At 24.0% G+C, this 22472-nt stretch overlaps 1 protein-coding gene across 1 annotated transcript; it reads right to left on the bottom strand.

Annotated features, from left to right (window-relative positions):
• Positions 1–1737: 1737 nt before the first annotated feature.
• On the bottom strand, positions 1738–21151 carry LOC122512241 (GTP cyclohydrolase 1). Its single transcript, XM_043627977.1, has 6 exons — positions 20860–21151; positions 20167–20376; positions 11451–11660; positions 5582–5747; positions 5289–5405; positions 1738–3999 (listed from the first exon to the last, which is right to left on the bottom strand). Exons 2-6 carry the CDS (start codon positions 20339–20341, stop codon positions 3870–3872), a joined length of 798 nt encoding a protein of 265 aa, XP_043483912.1. The 5' UTR covers positions 20342–20376; positions 20860–21151; the 3' UTR covers positions 1738–3869.
• Between the last annotated feature and the right edge of the window lie 1321 nt (positions 21152–22472).

Raw genomic sequence — 22472 nt, forward strand, 5'->3', positions numbered from 1 at the left:
CAAATTAACAAATTTTTAAGTCGAATGTATTATGCAATTTTACTGCATAGTTAACGAAATTTTAAATGGACATGTTAAAAATATTTTATTTTTTTTTCAATTTCGAAAATTAGATTGCCGACGACTACATCACTTTATCTATTAATGTGATCCATAACGAAGTAGTAGGCCGAAGTCTGTGATTTTCCTATAAACTTCCGTAAAATTGCAATATTAACCACCATAAGATTGAAAGATATTTTTTAAAATATTTTTAAATTTTTGTTATAAACTTGCATTTTGGGTAAACTTTAAGAAAACCACAGGTATAGAATTCAAAATCTTTACTGTTTATAACTTTCCTGTTTGAGTAAAATAAAACAAATCATTTAGGCAGTGGATTTGTTGATTCTGAAGAATTATCCATTTACAAGTTTAAGATACAGGTGATCCATCGCCAAATAATTTAGTGGTTTTATTTGGATTTTCAAATTCCTAAAGCTATATTAGGAAATTATGAAGTTACAAGGAATATGGACTGCCTGATCTCAAGTATGTAAAGTATTATACGCGTATAATAGCGTATCCCCTTATTGCACATGCACTCTGCGCTTAGCACTTAAGAACTTTACTTACAAACTAGCAATATCAAAGTTTTAGCAAAATGTATGGCTGTCACATTTTGCTAAAGTGTAAATATAACAATTTCAAAAACGTAGTTTCTTCTTTATAAACTATCAAGTCATTGTAGTAATAGATACAATTCAAATTTTATAAATAGATATCTACATAACTTGGATTATCAATCATTTCGATGTCACATGTGCATTCAATAATAATCAATACAATCACCAACAACTAGAATTTTATAATTTTATATTTTTATTAATATTAATTAAAATAGTTTCATTATTTTTCAAGTAACTCTTTCTCTGGTAAAATCATTAATCAAACAAATTTAACAGATTTATATACAGTACCGGCCAAAATTGTCAGTCCACCCATTTTTGAAGGAATGAAAAAAATTTTTTAACATAAAATTTATGAAAACTCAAATTTTTTTTGGTTTATATTTTAAAAGACGATCAAATTTTGAAGAGAATAAGACCTTATAGAAGTCATTTGGCCAAAATTTGTAGAAGATATTCTTAAAAATCGTCATTTTCAATGCTTCACAAAAATTTGAATAACTTCTAAAATAATGAACGCTTTTTAATAATCTTAGGCTTATTTTAAAGGTCATTTTCTACGGAATAAAAATTACTTATAGGCATTAACCTGTAATTTTTTTCTTGGAATAAGCATGACGTCAAAGTTGGACAAAAAAATTGGAAAAATTTGAAATAAATTTTTTGTACTAAAAACTATTCTAGAACATATATAAAACATGATATGGTGTAGATTCTTCAAGAAAATTTAATAAAAAAATATGTTTGAATTTCAAAAATTATTTTTCTTTTAATAATATTGTTTCAAATTTTTTGAATTTTTTTGTCCAACTTTGACGGCATGCTTATTCCAAGTAAAAAATTACAGGTTAATGCCTATAAGTAATTCTTATTCCGTAGAAAATGACCTTTAAAATAAGCCTAAGATTATTAAAAAGCGTTCATTATTTTAGAAGTTATTCAAATTTTTGTGAAACATTGAAAATGACGATTTTTAAGAATATCTTCTACAAATTTTGGCCAAATGACTTCTGTAAGGTCTTATTCTCTTCAAAATTTGATCGTCTTTTAAAATATAAACCAAAAAAAATTTAGTTTTCATGAATTTTATGTTAACAAAGTTTTTTCATTCCTTTAAAAATGGGTGGACTGACAATTTCGGACGGTACTGTAAATATATTTTCTTTAATCCACAACATTAAAAAATGTTCATTTACAAGTTGCAAATTTTAACGATTTGTAACTGAATTTAGATTTACGCTCAATATTATATTCAGTTTAATACTCTTAGTCTTAATTAATGAAATTCAATAAAAATACTATTAAAAATATTTAAAGTGTTTTAAATGAGCTTAAATAAATAAAACAAACATTTAGATTTACCAGTAGTCGAAGTAATTTTTAGAAAGTTTTATGTAATTCCCACACTGAAAAAAATGCCTAAACGATTTGAGCATCCATTATAGCATTAAGGTTACTTTAACTAGGAATCTTGATTATATTGACAAATTTAGTGCTGTAGGTGCTTTAGGATTCCTAGTTAAAGTAACCAATATTCTTAGTGGATGACTCTCGTAACTAGGAGCATAGTCAAATCGCCTAGGAATTTCTTTCAGTGCATGATATGAAAATATAAAATAGATTCATATTTCAACTTGAAACTTGTAAATGACTTAAAAATTATTGTCTCAAATGTCTTGTATTCAGCAGCTTCACTTTTCTCACGCAACGATTTTAACCCCTTTACAGTCTTTGAAAAAATCAGTTTAGGGACATTAATAGGTAAACCCAAATCGAATTTATTTTAGTATTTTTTAAAGATATTTTTTGCCCAAAAACGTGTCATGGATTGTAAAGGGGTGAAATAGGTAATTAAATAATATTCGTGACATTCTTGTAAATAAACCGCCATTCACTGATATTAAATGTGACGCTCAGGCCGTGGAGCGTCACATATTGTGAACATTCACTCTTTATTAATTTTAATCGTACTTAGCTTTTTTATAATATTATAAATTTGTGTTTTACCAAAATTGCCTGACTGTTACATTATAGTAAAAGTTGAAATTGTTCTTTAATTTTTTGTAAAAGTCAATTTAAAAAAATGAATAGTAACTAAGGTACTAAATAAGAAGTGTTCGTTCATGTATGAACAAATTAATTGGTATATGTGTTTTTGTCCCTTATAGTGGACAAGTACTTTGCCTTCACAAGTAAAAGAAAACTTCAATTGTATAAGGTTTTGATGAGATGCATGAATATTTCGAAACACAAGATGTAATTTCTATTTAAGCAAATCGTATAAACTAAAATTTATATGGGACCGAATGTTTATGTTCTTAATTATTCAAGAATATTTATTTCGTTACGAATTTCTATATGCAATAAAACAGATAGAACTTAATCTTTAATTGAAAAATTAATTAAGTTTACACTCTGGAGAACATCACTTAACAACATAGCTGTTGACATGATATCTATTTAATAAAAAAACTTATTTATAAAAATTTTTCTAAATTGAATTTAAGTTAAAGTTAACTAATTTTAACTAATATAAAAATAAATTCTATTTCATCAGATTCGCCTAAATAGAAATTCAAACTGAATAAGAAAGTATGGAAGATTTTCATGTGCTTGGTCCTAATATTACGCATGTGTTTTCACCGAGCTTGTACTAACATAATGTAAAGATGGTTTTACAATAAGTCCAATAAGTTAATAATAAGTTCCTCAATAAGTACGGTGGAAACGCATGCCGAGAACAATTGGTTAAGTAAGTTGTAGGGTAAAATAAAATTTTAATCTTCCTTATCTTGACTCTAAAGATAGGAACCCTACTTTTTCCAAAATTCCGAACTCGTCATTCTTTTCATATGTGCGATATTTTAAAAATATGAAAATATTTAGACTTAAAATAAATATTTAGTACTTTCTCGTAACTGAAATATTGTGTGCAATAATGGTGCTCTAAGATATTTTAATTGAAAATTTACATTTAAACTATTCTTTCTACAATAGTCATTTTAAGAACTTGGAACTTTTTTCTACAATGTTTTATCTGGAAATGAATTAAGAAAGCAATAGTTGTAAGTATACGCCACTGTTGCGCTCAATATTTGAGTTAATAATAAATTTGTGGTGTTGAAAACCTTATTTGATCCCACTGCTTGTACTAGAAAAATATTTCGATTCCATTCGACATATATTACTATTATTTAAATTTCACTTTGAATGGACTAGGTTGAGAAATTCCTCTCGAGTTTTTGGATCGTCTCGAAAAACTCCCATCATAGTTGAAGTCACAGTTTTGCTGTTGATTTTTTGAACCCCTCTCATGACCATGCACATGTGTCTGTAAACATAAGAGACATAACAGTTTGACTTAATCCTTTATGAAATTCGGTTTTATTACTTCAGTATTAACAAATCTCAATATTACAGTAACAAGGTTAGTAATTAATAAGCTAGCTACGGATCAATTACCGTAAGATAATTTAAGAAATTCTCATTGTCTAGACGTTAAGAACCTACGACTTTTTCATAATTATGTAAAGCGTATAAATCACATGAAACTATGAAAGTTGTGAAAAATTCCTTGTATGTATCTCTTTATTAGTACAAGGTCTAATTTTTTACTAATAATTGGTTCTTACGAAAACTATTGCCCAACAAGTGCAACGAATCGGAACCAAAGACCATGCTTCTGTATTAACTTACGTTTTCTCAAGAATATATGTTACAGATAGAAAATATGAAATCGGACCTCGTCATTCAATAGAAGGCCTAAAAAACCTCTGGTCAGCCAGAGAAACTGATATTTAGACCAAAGATTACATAAAGAGCCGGTTCGAATCTAGATTGCTTTTCGAAGCGGGCGTTTGTTTCCTTCGTACCCTCTTCAAATCATTTCTAATTACTTTTCGTCTTAGATAAAACCAACAATACCTAAACATTACCCGATGGCATTTTCAATTTCAAAAACCTCACTTCAATACAGTTCATTGAATTTATTATAGAAATTCTTCCATAAACTTCAATTTCTTATTTTTAAACATTTTTACAAAAGAGCGCATGAATAACCCAAAAAATTATTTCTTATAGAAATTTTCATAAAGCAGATTCAAAAAAATTTGATTTTAACTTAACGAAAATTTTTACATAGTAAAAGTTTTACATAACAGAATATAATAAGGTCTTCGAATTTTTATTTAACAGAGTCTTCAATTGATTAAAGTTTTAATTACCATTTTCGAAAAATCAACTTAGTCAACTTAGCCCCGCAGACAAGGAGTAAAAAATGTGAAATTTTAGAGGTTTATTGTCTTAGAATCGCACAATTTTTAGTTTTTTTAAATTTCGAAACTGATTTTTTTTGAAATCCTGGAGCAGAAAGTCCCCTTAAGTAAATTAATTGCATTTTTTATTTTGATATGTTTTTAACGGCCACAGAATAAATATGAATTCTCGAAGGTACTTGAGTTACAAACTACCCAAAAATTGAATTTTTATAAAATGAAAATTTGTGTAATTCTAAGAAAGAAGTATCTTTCAAAATGTTGACTAATGTTGATGAATGAATGGAATTAAAATAAACTTTAATATTTTTGTAAGCTAATTGATATAAAAGACAGAAATACTCACACTCCTTCTACGACAACAGCTACTCCTGATGGATGAACTGCGTTGGAAACAGCAGCTGCTATTTGCTTAGTAAGACGCTCTTGCACTTGTAAACGGCGACTGAACACCTCGACAATCCTTAAAAATCAAGTTTTATTTAAAGTTTCACTTAAAGTTATTCTTAACTAAAAGATTTTGTTTAACAATATGCAATTTAACAAAATGTCTAGTCAAGTTCTGCATAATTATTGGCAATCTCTTTATATTTCAGTCATACCTTATTTCTTTTTTCAGTAATTGAAAGATAAACCTACCTTGCCAATTTACTGAGACCCAGAACTTTCTTCTGCGGTAAATATCCAATTGACACTTTTCCATAGAAAGGTACCAAATGATGTTCACACATTGAAAACATTTCTATATCCTTAACGACGACCATTTCATCATGATCTTCATCAAATATTGCATCGTTGATAACATCTAGATCATAAAAAGAAGATAATAAGTTAGTATTAATTACAAGTGATGACGGAAAATGATTTTTGGTTGCTTGGGAATTCCTTACTACAAATCTGTTGTCAGAATTTTAATTTAAAAATGACAGAACAATTTTGTCATTTTGAGGTTTTGAGGTTTTTCCCCAAAATTAAGGATCCTGGTATGTAAAAGATCCAGTTATAATTTTTTAAGATTCAAAATTCTACATCTCTAAATTATAAAAGGATTTAAAATTTCAATTTCTTGTAAGAATTTTGTATTTGTATAAAGATTATGAAAATGTTCCTCCAAAAATGGTGCGATATAAATCTTTTCAAGTCTTGATTTGTGCCCACCCTACAGCATATTAAGTAATTGCAAAAACATTAAAAAATTGCTGAAAATCAACTTTAGACTGACACGACGACACGAGCCTCCCAACAGGTTGAAATTAAGCTTAGTCCCGTCTTTAAGTTTATCAATTCAGTCACTCAGGTATTACAGGAATAAGATGAAATTTGATTTTCGATATAAATTTTGACATTGTGTCACTAAAAAAGGAATGAAGGAAAAGAGCTCTGAAACATAAAACATAAAATGTTCGATGCGCCTGGTTATGAATTATCCAACATTGACCCAGTTTTTAGAGTGTGGTGGTTGTCGTCGATAAGCATGAGTCAGTGATTTCTAGATGTTGGTACGTAGATAATGGGAGAGGGAGGCTGCTCTCTATGGTTTCCACGGCAACCTTAACAAGAAACACCTTCGCACTGACCCTCAAGAGAACGAGAAATATAACGATAGCAAATGATGGAAACAATTTTAAACTATCAAAATCAAAAAATATCTTATCAAACAATTTTAAAAGTTTCTTGTAAATATAAATCGCCATGTTCATTTAGAAGAATATTTTTTGTATTTAAGATATGAATAAAAACTACATTACTCGCTTTTAAAAGTGTCTTTTGGGAATTCTTTCCTTTTACCCCATTAGATTTAAAATGTGTATAATTTCTATCAAGAATTGAAAAAATATAAACTAAATATCTGGTATTGGATGTCTCGCAATAAATAATTCTCGCAACTGATTCTTTAGTGAGTAACAGGTTCAACCCCCAGGCAAAGAGACAATAAATTGAGAAATAAAATAATTAACTAAAAAAATGAGTTCCATCGGTACTTGAATTTACATGCAATAACATTTATTTAATAAATTCAGTGAATGCGAAAGGAATCCAAACTATTTCTCTCGGTATGTGAAAGCATAAGCATAAGCCACCCTACTGTTGCGCCAGTAAGTAAAGTAACCCCATTTTCCATTAATCAACTCTGACTTATTGTAATCTTGTTGAAAGGTTTTATTTTACTTAAGGAGTCGAGCTACGTCACACCATTTGGACCCATTTCAGACCACTTGCACTCGCCATTAATGCTTTAATTATATTTATTAGTCATTTTTAATAACCAACTAGCCAACAAATTTTAACTTTTTATTTTATAAATAGAATATCAATATCAATAGAATATCTTCGAAATAACTGTCAGGCAGTTTTTAAAAAATGTACCAGAAGATATAGTAAAATATTACACTGAAAAAAAGGAATGGTTGGGTCAACCATAGATACGGATAAATACGTCCCTTCAAAATTAGATGGTTACTTCATTCATAAATTTGGTTGACTTAACCATTCTATGTCTGGCACAACCAAACGTTAGGTTGTTATATCAAAATAACGAAAATTCCTATAAATTTAATCTGTCGACCAAATCTATAGATGTAGTTGCGACAACCTTTCATTTTTTCCGTGTAGATATTTACAATAATAAAAATAACATTTTTACTTTTTACTAAAAATACAAAAATTCTTTTTTTTCAGTTGCTATATGGTGACTTTGGACAGTATTCTAATTTTTCCACTCTGCATATATAAAATGATTGTTTACAATTTCACCTTTCATTAAAAATATCAATTAAATATTTATCCCATTGTATCAAATGAATTCTAATCAATATTATTCCAAGACAATCGCAGACTTTGCACTCGTTAATTATTAGTTTTAAAAAAGTAGCTTTCAAAGTAAAAAAAAGTAGTAAAAAAGTAGCTATCAAAAAATTAAACTTGACGACCATTCCATATTCTTCATTTTCTTGACTTTTTCCTAATTCTTGCGAAGAACTTTATAACAATTTTTAAATAATTGATTTTTTTCGACTAATTTTATGCAAATTCTAATTTAAATAATTGAATTCCTGAAAAATTTTTATTCATACAAATAATTGAATTCTTAGAAAGATTTTTACAATCATTTTTTTAATAATTGAATTCTGTTTGGAAATTTTATGAAAATAGAATTCTATTAAAATTTTTGAGAATAATTGAATGTCTGTGTGGTATTTTATTAAATTTTTTTGAAAATAATTGAATTCCTAAAAAGCATTTTATTATTTATGAAAGTAATTGAATTCTTGCAAACGATTTTATTAGAAATTTTTAAAATAATTAAATTTACAAGAAGAGATTCATTACTTTCAAAAATAATTTCAATTTTTTAATGAATATTGTTTTTTATGAAAATAATTGAATTTTGCAAAGAATTTTATTAAAATGCCTCAAAATAATTGAATTAAAATTGTATTTAAAATAATTGATTTCTTTCGAACAATTTTATTAAAATATTTGAAAATAATTGAATTCTTCCAAAGAATTTTAGAAAAACATTTTTTTTAATAAATGATTTTTTCGAGATATTGAAGTTAAATTTTTAAGAATAATTACATTTTTTTAGCAATTCCTGTAAAATTGTATTAAAAATAATTGAAATCATGCGATGAATTTTATTATTTTTTATAAAAATAATTGAATTATATATTGTGAAAAATTTTATCAATAGTTTAAAAAGAATTGAATTTTTGTGAAACGTTTTATCATTTATAAAAATAATTGAATTTTCGGGAATAATTTTTTTATTTATCGACATAATTGAATGCTTTCGAAGAATTATTTATGTAAATAATTGAATTCTTGAAAAGAATTTTATTAAAATCTAAAAGAAATTTAATTATTTCAAAAAAATTTTATTAAAAATATTTGAAAATAATTGAATTCCTGTGAAAATTGCTAATATTTTTGTAAATAATTAAATTCTTCCAAATAATTTAGAAAAAAAACATTTTTTTGAGAAATTGAAATTAAATTTTTTGAATAATTACATCTTTTTGAGCAATTCCTGAAAAATTGTATTAAAAATAATTGAAATCTTGCGATGAATTTTATTAAAATTTTCAAAAATAATTGAATTCCTGAGAAGAAATTTATTATTTATGAAAATAATTGAATTATTGCGAAAAATTTTATAAAAATGTTTAGGTAAATGAATTGAATTTCTGTGAAAAATTTTGTTATTTTTGAAAATAATTGAATTCTTTATAAGAATTTTATAAACATTGTTTTAAATAATTAATTTTTTCGGAATATAATAAATATAAATAAATAAATAGGTATTATGGAAATTTTATTTTAAATAATTGAATTCTTGTGGAAAACTTTATTTGGGAAAATAATTGAATTTTTCGATTAATTAATTTAAAATAGTATTAAAAATAATAAATTGAATTCTTGCTTAGAATGTTATCAAAGATTTTTTAAAAAAATTGAATTTGCATGAAAAATGTTATTATTAGTGAAAGTAATTGAAGTAATTTCTAGTATTATCGAATTTAAAGTAGTGGAAATTGTCAAAAAAAAAAAAAAGAACAGGAATAGTAGCTTTCAGTGGGTAAAATCTAAAAAAGTACCCAAATAGTAGCGCATAACGTAAAAAAGTAGTAAATAGTAGGTTTTAGTAGATGAGTGCGAAGCCAGCAATCGCATTGACTTTAAAATTGAATCTAACAATGGATATATTTGATGAAAAAAATTGATTGTTTAATGTATCTAAGTAACTACTTATCTTTACAAGTGTTTCAGTTTTTTTGAATTAGTCAATCATTTAATAAGACGTGAAAGTTTTATCCTTGGAGTATAGCCTATTTATAACAGCTTTTTCAATGGAAGTAGATAAAGAGGAAAACAGGACTATGCAGTGACGACTCGCTTCAGGAATTTTATACTGTATTTTATAATGTAGTTCTCAGCGAGAAGTGAAATAGTCCTATTAATATTAAATGCCCTTATCCATATGCTGAGAATGGAGATTTGGCGCTGGTTACAAAATACTTTCATTCACTTTGATAGTGGTTCAAGTTCGTTTATCGGGTAGAGTGGACACGCAGAGAATGCATTTTTAAAATTAATTTTCAATTCATGTGGAATTTTATACCTACTCTCGTCCATTGTTAAACTAAAATGCTTTCTGAATTAATTATTAACCACAATATTATGGCGTAAATTCTTTAGACTTTTTTAAACACGTTTTAATTAAAAACCAATTTAGAATTTACAGAAAAACTTACCAAAAACATAATTTATTTGATTCTGAATTTCTGAATCAGGAAAGGGTGGAATTATTAAATAAAATATATTATTTTTAATTAAATAGTTGTTACAGTTGCAAAATTTTTCAAATATAATTAAAAATAATTTAACTTTACAATAATATTACTGCAATACATTGACTGTATTTAATTTATTATTGTGTTTAATACTTTTTTTACTGTGTGGTCGTTCATATACCACGTGGGCGTGGGACAGTTTCGGGGGGAGGAGGATCAAAGCAAATGTCCAACACTGGGCCTCAGATATTACAACTTTTTCGACTTATTTTCAAAAATTGAGACTCTTTCGACTTTTCTTTCATATATTGCAACAAAATACCACAATTTTTTGTATAAAATTCAACTTATTTCGATTTTTACAGTGTCGAAAATTAAATAAAAAATAATTTAACAAATTTTAGAATAATTGAAATTTTGTAAAATTTAATTGAAAATACTTTTTTAAGTATAGGTACATATATTGTTTTAATTTTTATAAATTCTCCAAGAATTTTAATTGCAAATTTTGAAAATAATTGAATTCATTTTAATTTTTTAAAATTCAATTACTTTCAAATATGTTCAATTACATATTTCCGAAAATTCAATTTTAATACATAGGTACAATAAATAATAACATTAAAATTTTTAGAATCTTTTCTAACATTTTGGAGAAAACAATCATGTTCGAAATTTTTAATTAAAATTCTTCAAACAATCGATTATTTTTTTATATTTTTTAAAAATTCAACCATTTTTAATAGATTTAGGCAAATTTTAATTGTTTGGAAATTTTATTAATTATTGTATATGTATAATTATTGAGAAACTATTCTTCTTAAAAAATTATTTAAAAATATTTTTAAAAGATAATTTTAAGAATTTCTTTATATTATAATTTTTTCAAAATATTATGCCTTGATAACTTTTTGAAAAAACTTGGAAAGTTACAATTATTATAAAAAATTTCGAAAGGATTTAAATTGAAATTCTTTTAATGGAAAAACAAATAAGAAGTATTTAAATATTTATTTAACAAAAATTATTCAAATTTTGATTAATTAAATTTAGTGATAGGTGAAAGGTTAGGGAAATACAAAATAAACTTTTTGTGACCTAAGATACCTACAAAACTTTAAGATATTTTGAAATTATAATTGAAATAATGGAAAGAGAGCACAATTCATAAACTTAATCTTAGGCTAAGGAGGGAAATGTATTTTTATGCTTACCTTCAAGGCTTTGGTCGTATCCTTTTGTAAAAAATAACATAGCCTTAGCTGCCCTTTCGGGTGTCTTTAAGAGTCCTGGCCGATCCGGGTTTTCTCCAAGAGAATTTAAAAGTAGTTTATAACTTCGTGACATTTCTGGAAGTAATGCTTCTCTCGTTGGTGGCCGATGGTCCAACTCCAGGTCATGATGAAATGTGCATTTTTCATGTCCTAAACAAAAACAAATAAATGCAAATAAATCTTAACCTTTTATTTGACACATTAATAATTAGAAGCAGTAATCTTTGGGTGACTTTTTCATGATTTTTTAAAAGCAATAAAGTTGACCCTATCGGGGCATTTGAGATTGCGTTGTGACGAAAAAAATGAAAAAATGAAAATAAGGAAGTTTTCACTAAAAGATAATTCATGTCTAATTTAGTGTTGTTTCAATAAAAATGTGCTACTAGTGAGAAGGCATCAGAAGTTATCGCATATAGTTAACCGAACCGCTGGAGCAGACATCACAAATTGTCAACAAATTGCTTGTTATTTTACTGATAACTAACAACATCATTTAACAAAAGGTAATTAATTATTCACACATTCAATCTACTTATTTCAGACCTTATCCTTTTCTCGGATTCAAGAATAATGGCTAAAATCTTTCATTTCAAGCTATTAAAATATTTTTTCTGTCTCTTTATATAAATAAATTTATAATGTTTCGCTTAAAACTCATTTGCTGATTAATCAATAATTTAATGAATAAGTCTTCCACAGTTGAAAATCCAAAAGTAAATAACAATTTTCGAACTGAACTAAAAAAAGTTTCAGAACTTTTTAGACATGTTGTTACATGTATATATGTTATTGTTTCATTCTTTTTAAAAATATTTTAGCCGTCTCCCAATAAGGCTATACTTTGAAGATAGAAGCACAATCTATCTTCTTCTTTATTAATAATCGTAGTATTCCGGTAAAATGTCCGCAGTTTAAAGTTAGTTGCTGTTTGCTATTTTGTTTCCCAACTTTTTAAATAATTTTTCTTTTTAAATGTTTAAAATTTTTAAATTAATGTACTGAAAATCATTCAATTCTTGTAAAGTGTTTATAAAAAAAAATTGAAAATAATTTTAATAAAATTCTTTAGTCAATTTATAAATAATAAAAATCTTTGTAAAAAATTCAATTATTTTTATTTAAATAATAAAATTCTTATCAGGATTTCACTTATTTTCAATTTCATTCTCAAATGAAATTTTCCAAAAAAAAAATTCAATTATTTTTCAAAATAAATTTTTCACAGAAGTTCAATTATTTAAAAAAACTTTTAATAACATTCAATTCAAGAATTCAGTTATTTTGAAACATTTTTTTTAAATTCTTCGAAAGAATTCTACCAATAAATAGTAAATTTTTTACAGGAATTCAATTTTTTTAATACAATTTTAATAAAATTCTTCTCAAAAATTCAATTATTTTTTTAAATTTTTCAAAAATTCAATTCTTTGTTGAAATAATAAATTTTCACGCAAGGATACAATTAATTATCCTATAGAAATTTTATTAAAATTGTATCTGAAAATAATTTAATTTCTCAGAAGAATTTTATTATTTAAAAAAATAATTGAATTCTTGTCCAAATTTTTATACAATTTATAAAAGTAATTGAATTGTTTCGAAGAATTTTATCAGAATTGTTGAAAATAATTTAATTTTTATTAAAACTCTTTAAAATAATTGAATTTAAATATAAGATTTTTAAAAATAATTTTATTCTTTCGAAAATTTTTATTAAAATATTGTATGGAAAATAATTGAATTCCTCCGAAACATTTTATTATTTATAAAAATAATTGAATTTTTCTCCAGAAATTGAATTAAAATTGTATTCAAAATAATTGAATTTTTTAGAAGAATTTTATTATTTACAATAATAATTGAATTTTTTGAAGGAATTTTATTAAAAAATTTTAAAATAATATTTTTTGAAAAAGAATTTCATCAAAATTGTTGAAAATAATTGAATTTATATTAAAATTCTTGAAAATAGTCAAAAATTAATATTTTTAAAAATAATTGTATTCTTTCGAGAAACGTTATTAAAATTATTGTATTGGGAATATTTGAATTTCTTGTGAAGAATTTTATTATTTATGAAAAAAATGAAATTCTTGCGACAAATTTTATTAAAATTTTTGAATAATAATTAACAAGAATATTTACTATTATGTACTTAATAATTGGATTCTTTAAATTTTGAATTTGTAATCATTAAAAAATTGATGTTTATTCTTGAAAATATAAAATTGTTGAATTTAAAAAATAATAAGAAATGAAATACCTCGTTCCGCGCGCGTATCATTTGCTGGGGAAGAAATATAATGCGGAAAAATAAATTGACATATGTATCGCAATTACGAGCTTCAGGTGCGCGATTATGAAAGTTGCTACTTTAGCTCATTGACGATTTCATTAATATTTTTTCCACGAGTCTCAAATTTCTGATTTTCTTCTAATAAGGAATACAGAAAACACTGAATGCTTAGAAGTAATTTTTTTTATCACTTCTTAGTTCCAGGTTGATGGGAAACAAAGTGAAATGTTCACTTTCGTTTTTGGAGCTAATTGGAAACTAAATTCATCTGTTATTCGACGGGTCACAGACGGGTCATGACATTTGATAAGACTATCTTCCTTATTACTTATTATCTAAATAAATTTTGTAATGTTTTCCACTTTTATACTGGTTCGTTAAAAGGTGTTTTTAAACTGACTAACTTTTAAGAGAAATGGAACAAAAGTGCAGGCTGATAAAAGGTGAATAATTAGGTCATTAATGAAAAGGATATTTTTGGTATCTTTGCTCAAGAAAACTACCTAAGACTGACACTAGATATCTCGGAAACATTTCGCCGATAACTGGTGCTGAACTTTCTAAATTTTAAGTTATAAAATTTTAATTTCACTAATTTTCAGTCATTGCTAGTTCAAATTAATATTTCAACGTTACTAATTGAATTAGATATTTTTATAGATTGTTCTTATTATTTCACAATGATCTAATAAAATATTATTATTAATATTAATAATTACTAATTGGCCAGGAAAGTAGAATTGGTCTGGGAGAAAACATAGATTTTTATTAAAAGTACTGAAAAAAATTTAATTTTTAGAATTCATTAGAAAATTCTCAATTTTTTGTGTCTTTTTTGTTGGCTTCATAAATTATGAAATAACCACGAATTCTAATACAAATCCTTCAATTTTTTCTATTTCTTACAATAATTTCTTTTTAAATAACTTCATTATTCTTGAAGAACTATCATAAAATTATTACTTAGAAATTATTTAACAAATAATTTTACGTAAATATTTCAAAATTAATTGAATTTTAAGAGTTGCGCTTACAATTTTCATGAATAGATCAACTTCAAAAGGTTTCAATTTGAAAATTTAGAAAATTTCAATTTTGAATGAATTTCCTTAGAAATTTTAATCTGAGTTCTTTAGAACTCAGATTTTTTAAAAATTTCAATAATTTTAATAATTTTTACACTAAAAAAATATGGAATTTTTGAGAAGTTACAAATATAATTATTGCAGAAATTTAATTTATTGTTTTCGAAAGTAATAAAATTCTTTGCAGAAATTTAATTATGTTCAAAAATTTTTTAAAATTCTCGTCAAAATTTCAATTATCTTTATAAATAAAGAAATTTTCTTCTATAATTCAATTATTTTCAAAAATTTTAATAAAATTCTTGGTAAAATTACAATTATTTTCAAAAAATTTCCTCTATTGAATGATTTTTAATATCTACTATTTTAATAAAATTTTCCGAAAGAATTCAATTATTAAAAAAAATTGCAGAATTTCAATTATTTTTAATATACAATTTTAATCAAATTCCTCGAAAAATGTAATTATTCTTAAAAATTTTATTAGAATTCGTCAAAAGAATTCAATTATTTAAAAATTTGTTGATAAAATTTTTTATAGGAATTGAATTTTAAGAAACATTCAATTATTCAATAAATTATTTATTTTGATATTTAAATAATTGAATTCTAGTATAGAATTTTATAATACAAATTGATTTAAAAATATGAATTTCGTAAAAAATTATTAAAAATAATTGATTTAAAGAAGAATGTTGTTGAATTTGAAAATGGTTTGAATTTGAAAATTTTGAAAATCATAATTCCTATTTAAAAAAGAAGTTATTGACGTTTTCGAATAATTTTACAATTAAAGAAATTCGTAAATAAATGTAATAGAACATTTTTTCGAGTATATTCTTCAGGGTCAGGGAAAAAGTGAAAAAGTGACAAAGTTTGTCTGGTCTATGTATAGTTGCAACGCATAGTAAAAGTTAAGAAATTATTATGAAAAGTAAATAAATATTAGACACAATTAATTCTTTTAACCCTTTTCACTAGTCACTATATAAAATAATTGTTAATGACAAAACTCAATTGAAAGTCATTAATCATCATTATCATAAACACGTGTATAAAAATTTCTTTTGAGAACAACTAGAATTTTTAGACACATAGTTTAGTTTAATGCATATGCATGAATGAAAATTAAAAATTTATGACTTGGAGGAAAAGTGAGCTTTAAAAGTAATTTTCATCTACAATCTTTACAATTATGAATTTATCTTGTATAAGTATAAAATATGTTGTTCACATAAAAAGTTTATTTTTTCTTTTTTTTTCTTTTTTTTTTTGCAATTTAAGACAATCGTAACCTTGAACAGTTATATTTATTGAAGATCGTTTCTAAAGGCCCTGAAATTTTTCTTGATAGTTAACATTAACATTTTGTATATATAATTGCAAGGTGAATTATTATTATTATAATTAATTATTGAGATATTGTAATAGATTTCTGATAATTATTGCTGTCAGCAACGCATCATTTACAATTTTATAGTTATGCATAATGAAATAGGTGCTTTAAAATGCATTAAGTAAAAATTCTTAACTCGAGATAAAAGTGACAATTTTAAAAGAAATTTCAGATTCAAGTGGTTAGTTTCCGCCTGTCGAGTTGCAGAACCAATAACCACCTGTTGAAATTACTTCAAGCTTTATATAGAATAAAAATACTAACAGAAAATAAGGATTTGATTAGCAGTTCATACATTTCTAAAAAAAATTAAGTTTCACTTGATACAGGCTTCTTATTTCTTTTTTCACTGGAAATAAAAATTATAACTATAACCCTTCCGAAATTCAATTATTTTCTACAATTTTGAACTAAACTTCATCTCTAAATCAATTATATTATCTATATTAATTTTAAATAACTTTCCGAAAGTTCTTCGAGAATTCAATTATGTACTTCAATACAAAAATTCAATTTTTTATAATGATTGAAACTGTCCATTTTTCCTTTTAAAAAATATTAAGGTAGAATATTTTCAAAAATTTTAATAAGACTAAAAAAGTAAATTGTACAAAATTTTAATTTACTTTGTTCCAAAGAAACTGAATTTTAAAAAATTATGATGAAACAATTCGAATAATTAGTTTTTTATAAATATTGTTTTATGTAATTTTTCGAAAATAATTAAATTTCTAAAAAGAATTTTTGTATAATTTGAAAAAAACTAAATAATTTTTTGAAGTACCTATTTTAATTAAAGATTTTGAATATGATTATTTTTTCCGAAAAAAATTAAAGATGATTCTAAAAAATTGTCATGTTATTTATTATATATGTTTGAATTTTCAGAAATATGTAATCGAAAATATTGAAAATAATTTAATTTTAAAAAATTAGAATGAAAAAATTCTGAGAATTAGTTTTTTCAAAAATATTTTAATATTATTTTTACGACCTAATTTTCATTAATTTTCATTTCTATTAAATTTACACTTGAAGATTTTTCATTAAAATTTTTGAGAATTCAATTATTTCAAAAATTTTCAATTAAATTTTACAAAATTTCAATTACTCAAAATCTTTTTAATTGAATATTTCAAAAATTTAATTAGAAAAATTATTCAAAAATAACTTTTCAAAGATTTGTCGAAATGTCAAAATGTGGAATTTTACTGCAAAATTTGGAAGAAAAGTCGAAAAAAGTCGAAAAAGTCAGAATATCCGAGGCCTGCTTGATATTAAAGCAGATGATTGAAAGTAGAAAAAATTTTATTAACTATTAAAGTGGTTGATGAAACATTATTTAAAATAATTTAAATTCAATTATTTTTAATAGAAATTAAATTATTTTCAAAATTTTCAATTTAAACTATTTTAAAAAATTACATTATTTTTACAAAATTTAATGAAATTCTTCCAAAAAATGTAATTATTTACAAAAACTCTAATAAAATTGTTTAAAAGAATTTAATTTTCTTTAATTTAATTTTCTATTCTTCATAAAATTCAATTGAATTTAAAACTTTTAGTAAAAATTATTAAAAAAAACTTTATTATTTTCAAGAATGTTGCAATAAATTCTTCAAAACAATTCAATTACTTAAAAGAATTTTAGTAAAAATCTTGCCAAGAATTAAATTATTTTCAATACCTACAATTTTAATTACATTTTCTCGAAAGAATTCAATCATTGAAAAAAATGTTGACAAAATTCTTGACAAGTTGTTCATTTCATGACCATTTAGCTTCCTCAATATATAAATAGAAATTCGTGACGTAATTTACGTAAAAAATTTTAGCAAACTCCATCTAAACATATGTATAAAATTAAATTTATCCCATAGAATCGGTAACATAGAATCGGTGAAATTTACACTTTCATATGCCAATTGCTTCTTTTTTTATGATAGAATAATCATTTCAAAATATTAATATTAATATTAAATAAATTATGAAAAAAGGGGCCGTTCAAAAAATACGTAACGCTATTTTTCGGAAATTTTTTTCCGAAAAAATATTAACAAATGAAAAAATTATTTCAAAAAATACAAAAAAAAAATTTTTCTGAATTTTAAAAAAATTGTATAAAAAAAATGTTTGTAGATATTTTCGAAAATTCTTGTGTCAGATTTTAGGTATTAATGACTGCAATAAACCTGCAAAATTTCAGGACAATCCATTGAAATTTGTCTGAGATAATTTGTACACAATTTTTGTGACATACACACACATACATCTGGACATTTGCTCAGAATTGAATATACATATGTTCTAAATGAAAATGAATCCAAGTTTATAAACTTCTTTTGAAAAATTGAAAATTGTCACGAATGCAAAGCTTCCTTATGAGGAAGCAAAATGAATTCAATTATTTTGAAAATTTTTTATAAATACTTTTCAAGAATTCAATGATTTTCAGTATATATCGACAATTTAATTATTTATGAAAACAATTGAATTCTTGAATAAAATTTTATTAAAACTTTTTTAAATAATTAATTCTTTGCAAAAAAATTTATCATTTCTACAAATAATTGAATTTTTGCAAAATTTTAAAAATTAAGGGAATTTTTGAGAAGAATTTTATAAAAATTGTCTTTAAAATAACTGAATTCCGGTGAAAAATTTACTATTTATTAATATTATTGAATTCTTTCCAAGAATTTAGAAAAAAATGTTTAAAAATAATTAAATTTCCCCTGGAATGCAATTAAAATTGTATTTAAGATAATTAAACTCCTGTGAAAAATTCCATTATTTTTTGGAATAATAATTGAATATTTTTGTAAAATTTTTACAAGATTTTTAAAAATAATTGAAATTATTCGAAAATATCATTTGAGAATGAAATTGAAAATAAGTGAAAGCCTGATAAGAATTTTATTATTTAAATAAAAATAATTGAATTTTTTACGAAGATTTTTATTATTTATAAATTGACTAAAGAATTTTATTAAAATTATTTTCAATTTTTTTTTATAAACACTTTACAAGAATTCAATGATTTTCAGTGCATTAATTTGAAAATTTTAAACATTTAAAAAGAAAAATTATTTAAAAAGTTGGGAAACAAAATAGCAAACAGCAACTAACTTTAAACTGCGAACAGTTTACCGGAATACTACGATTATTAATATAGATCATTTTGCTCTTAATTATAAGAAAGTAGATTACAATAGTCTAAAATTTAACAAATTACAAGTAAATTAAAATACCCGAAAACATAAATAAGAACGGTAAATTAAAACAACAAATAAAGATATAAATGTAATTAACAAACATTGAAATAAAAAGAATGATTATGGATTCTAAAAAAAATTAAAATTTTAGTACAAAAGATGAAGAAAGAAAAGAAACAAGAAAAATTTATTTGATTCAAATAAAATGACTTGTCTATTATCAAATATATATTTACTTGAATCAAATAATTTTCATTTGAGTCAACTAAATTGTATTTGAATCAATAATTTCAGTATTTGAAGCAAATACAATTTAATTGACTGAAATAAAAATTATTTGGTTCAAATATGTAAATATTTAATTGATAATAGTCAAATAATCGATTATTATTTGAATCAAATTTTTGTTCAGTGTAATGAATTACTAGATAAATATATTTTAAATAAAAACGAGCGAAAATTCTTACGTAATTAATAAATAACTTTGCAGAAAAAATTTTTATGAACAAATTAAAAATGTTTTTTAAAAAAAAAAGTGTTCTCTTTTTCTATTAGTTAAAAAATTGATAGCTTTAAATAAAAAAAGCATTAACAAAACCTGTAATTAAGAAATAAGGAAACATAAAATTTTCCTTCCCGGAAAGTGAATATTAAATACCTGGAGTAGTGGAGGTTCTTGGTGTCCTAGGTGTTCCAGGAATATCCAATTCAGAGGCTTCCACGTTTTCACTCCAGGAAACATTTCTCAGTGGTCCGGGTTTTTTAACTGAGTCATCTTTATTGTAAATCTTGTCAGACTTAACTTTGGTGCACTGTCCAGTAGTACCATTCATATTTACCTTTCAATTCACAAAACATATAATTTTCACTGAAAATATAAACATTCATAAGATTATACATCTGATATTATGAAAGTAAATTGTTTTGTTAAATAGTGCATTGATAATTTTAAATTCCTTTCAATCTAAATGAGAGCGAGATTCAACTGCTTTCATATGAAAATAAGTAATATGGAATTTATTCAAAAAATTACAAGCCTATTTCCAATTATAATGAAAGAGAATATAGTTATTATAGGAAATAGAGAGGAAAATTATTTTCCTTGACAAGTGAGTTGATATTACAGAAAAATAGATACAAAGTTTTTATTTTTTGGGTAAAATAACGAATAACGAATAACGAAAAACGAAAATTATATTATCAATTGTTTTTTTTACAATTTTACAAATTAAAGGTTTCATTTAATTTTAAGCATAATGTTTGTTCTGAAAAAAGCGGTGATCTTAGAGAAAAATTACTTAGTTTAGACGCTTAATTGCATTTAAAATGAATATTTGAATAGTAAACTAACCGTGAAGTAAAGTAAAAATGTTGGATGAGAGTAAACTATTACGAAAATTGCAGTTAAATATCAGAGAACAGAGTAACACGACGTCGCTCGCTTGAGTGGCGCGGTGCGACTGATCAGTGATCACGACTGATTCATTTCAAACCTGAATCAAAGTTCTGCCGTGCGGTCTGGTTTAGTTTCATCTCAGCGCATATTAGTTTTATTTCGTGATACAATTCTATTCTCTGCTGCCCAAAAAGCAATTTTTTATTTTCTTCCCCTTTTTTCACTTTTATTTCTTGAGGGCAAACTCAATATTTAATTGCATTACACAATGTGAAATTGATTTTTTGAATGTCAATCAAATAGTTTTTTCCTCCCAAAATTGAATTAAGAACAAAATTGATTACATTTGATTTGGAAATTTTTTTTTTTTCTTTTTTCTTTTTTGCTTTTTTAAAGGCACTTACAGAGTAGAATAAAAGTCGTGTTTTTTTCATTCTTCGAGAAAAAGGGAAACAAGAATCGATCTCGGGTTTTCCCGCTGCTACGAGTCCTGATGTGAAGGTGACTAATTACTCACGTACTGCTCTTATTCTTAGGAATCAATTTACAAAATTATTCTTTTATAATCAAACTGGAACGATTATATTGATTATATTGTAACAAAGAGACACTTTTTTGGTATAAAATGCATCTTATTTTAATTTTTATACGGAAAGAAAATAAATATTAAATTTTGTGAAAGTAGTTTACAATTTGGGGAGAAAAAGCCGCAAAGCGAAATTTTGATATAAAAAATACTAAACTTTAAAAAAATTTATGTCAAGTTTAGTTTAGTTTTGTCTTTTGTTTTTTAATATCTTTATAGATATATTATATGTTATATTATTTTATTATATCATAATGTAATGACAATAAATAAAAATCATCAGAATTTTTTTCACTTCTCTTCATTAAAAGACTAAAATGTTGTTAAATATTGTGTTTTGTCAAATTGAAATTATGCAGATTTTTGTTCTTTACCTCTAAACAAAATTAGAAAATTGTTAAACAACTGTGATTAAGAAATAGAAAATTTATTTTAACAAAATTATTATTTTGTTTTAGAAAAACAAGAAAAATATTTTCCACAATTCCTATTTTTAATCTTATTTTTGGAACAGGATTTTCACAGGAATTTAAGACATTTAAAAATTTCAAATTCAAACCTTTTTTAAATATTAAATTAAACAACTTATAAAAGTATTGTTTGTTATAAAACATGAAGATATCGATTGCTCCGAGAAATAAAATCATTATTTTATATTATAAGAATATTGTTACTGTAACTTCATCAAAAGTATTTTCATCATTTTAATTCAATTATTATTTTCTAGAATTTTAAATTATTTTTTATGAAAATAATAATTGAATTCCTTAAAAAAATTTTATTATTTATGAAAATAATTAAATGTTTGCATACAATTTTATTAACATTTTTTTTAAATAATTGAAATTAGGACAAGAGTTTTTTTTAACATTTATGAAAATAATTGAATTTTGGAGAAGAATTTTGTTATTTATAAAGAATTGTGACGCTCCACGGTGAAAGGAACCTTACGTGACAAAAAATTAATTTTGAGTTATTTATA

The sequence above is a fragment of the Leptopilina heterotoma genome, unplaced genomic scaffold (genome assembly GCF_015476425.1).
Source record: "Leptopilina heterotoma isolate Lh14 unplaced genomic scaffold, ASM1547642v1 Lhet_97, whole genome shotgun sequence".
NCBI classification, from domain to species: Eukaryota; Metazoa; Arthropoda; class Insecta; order Hymenoptera; family Figitidae; genus Leptopilina; species Leptopilina heterotoma.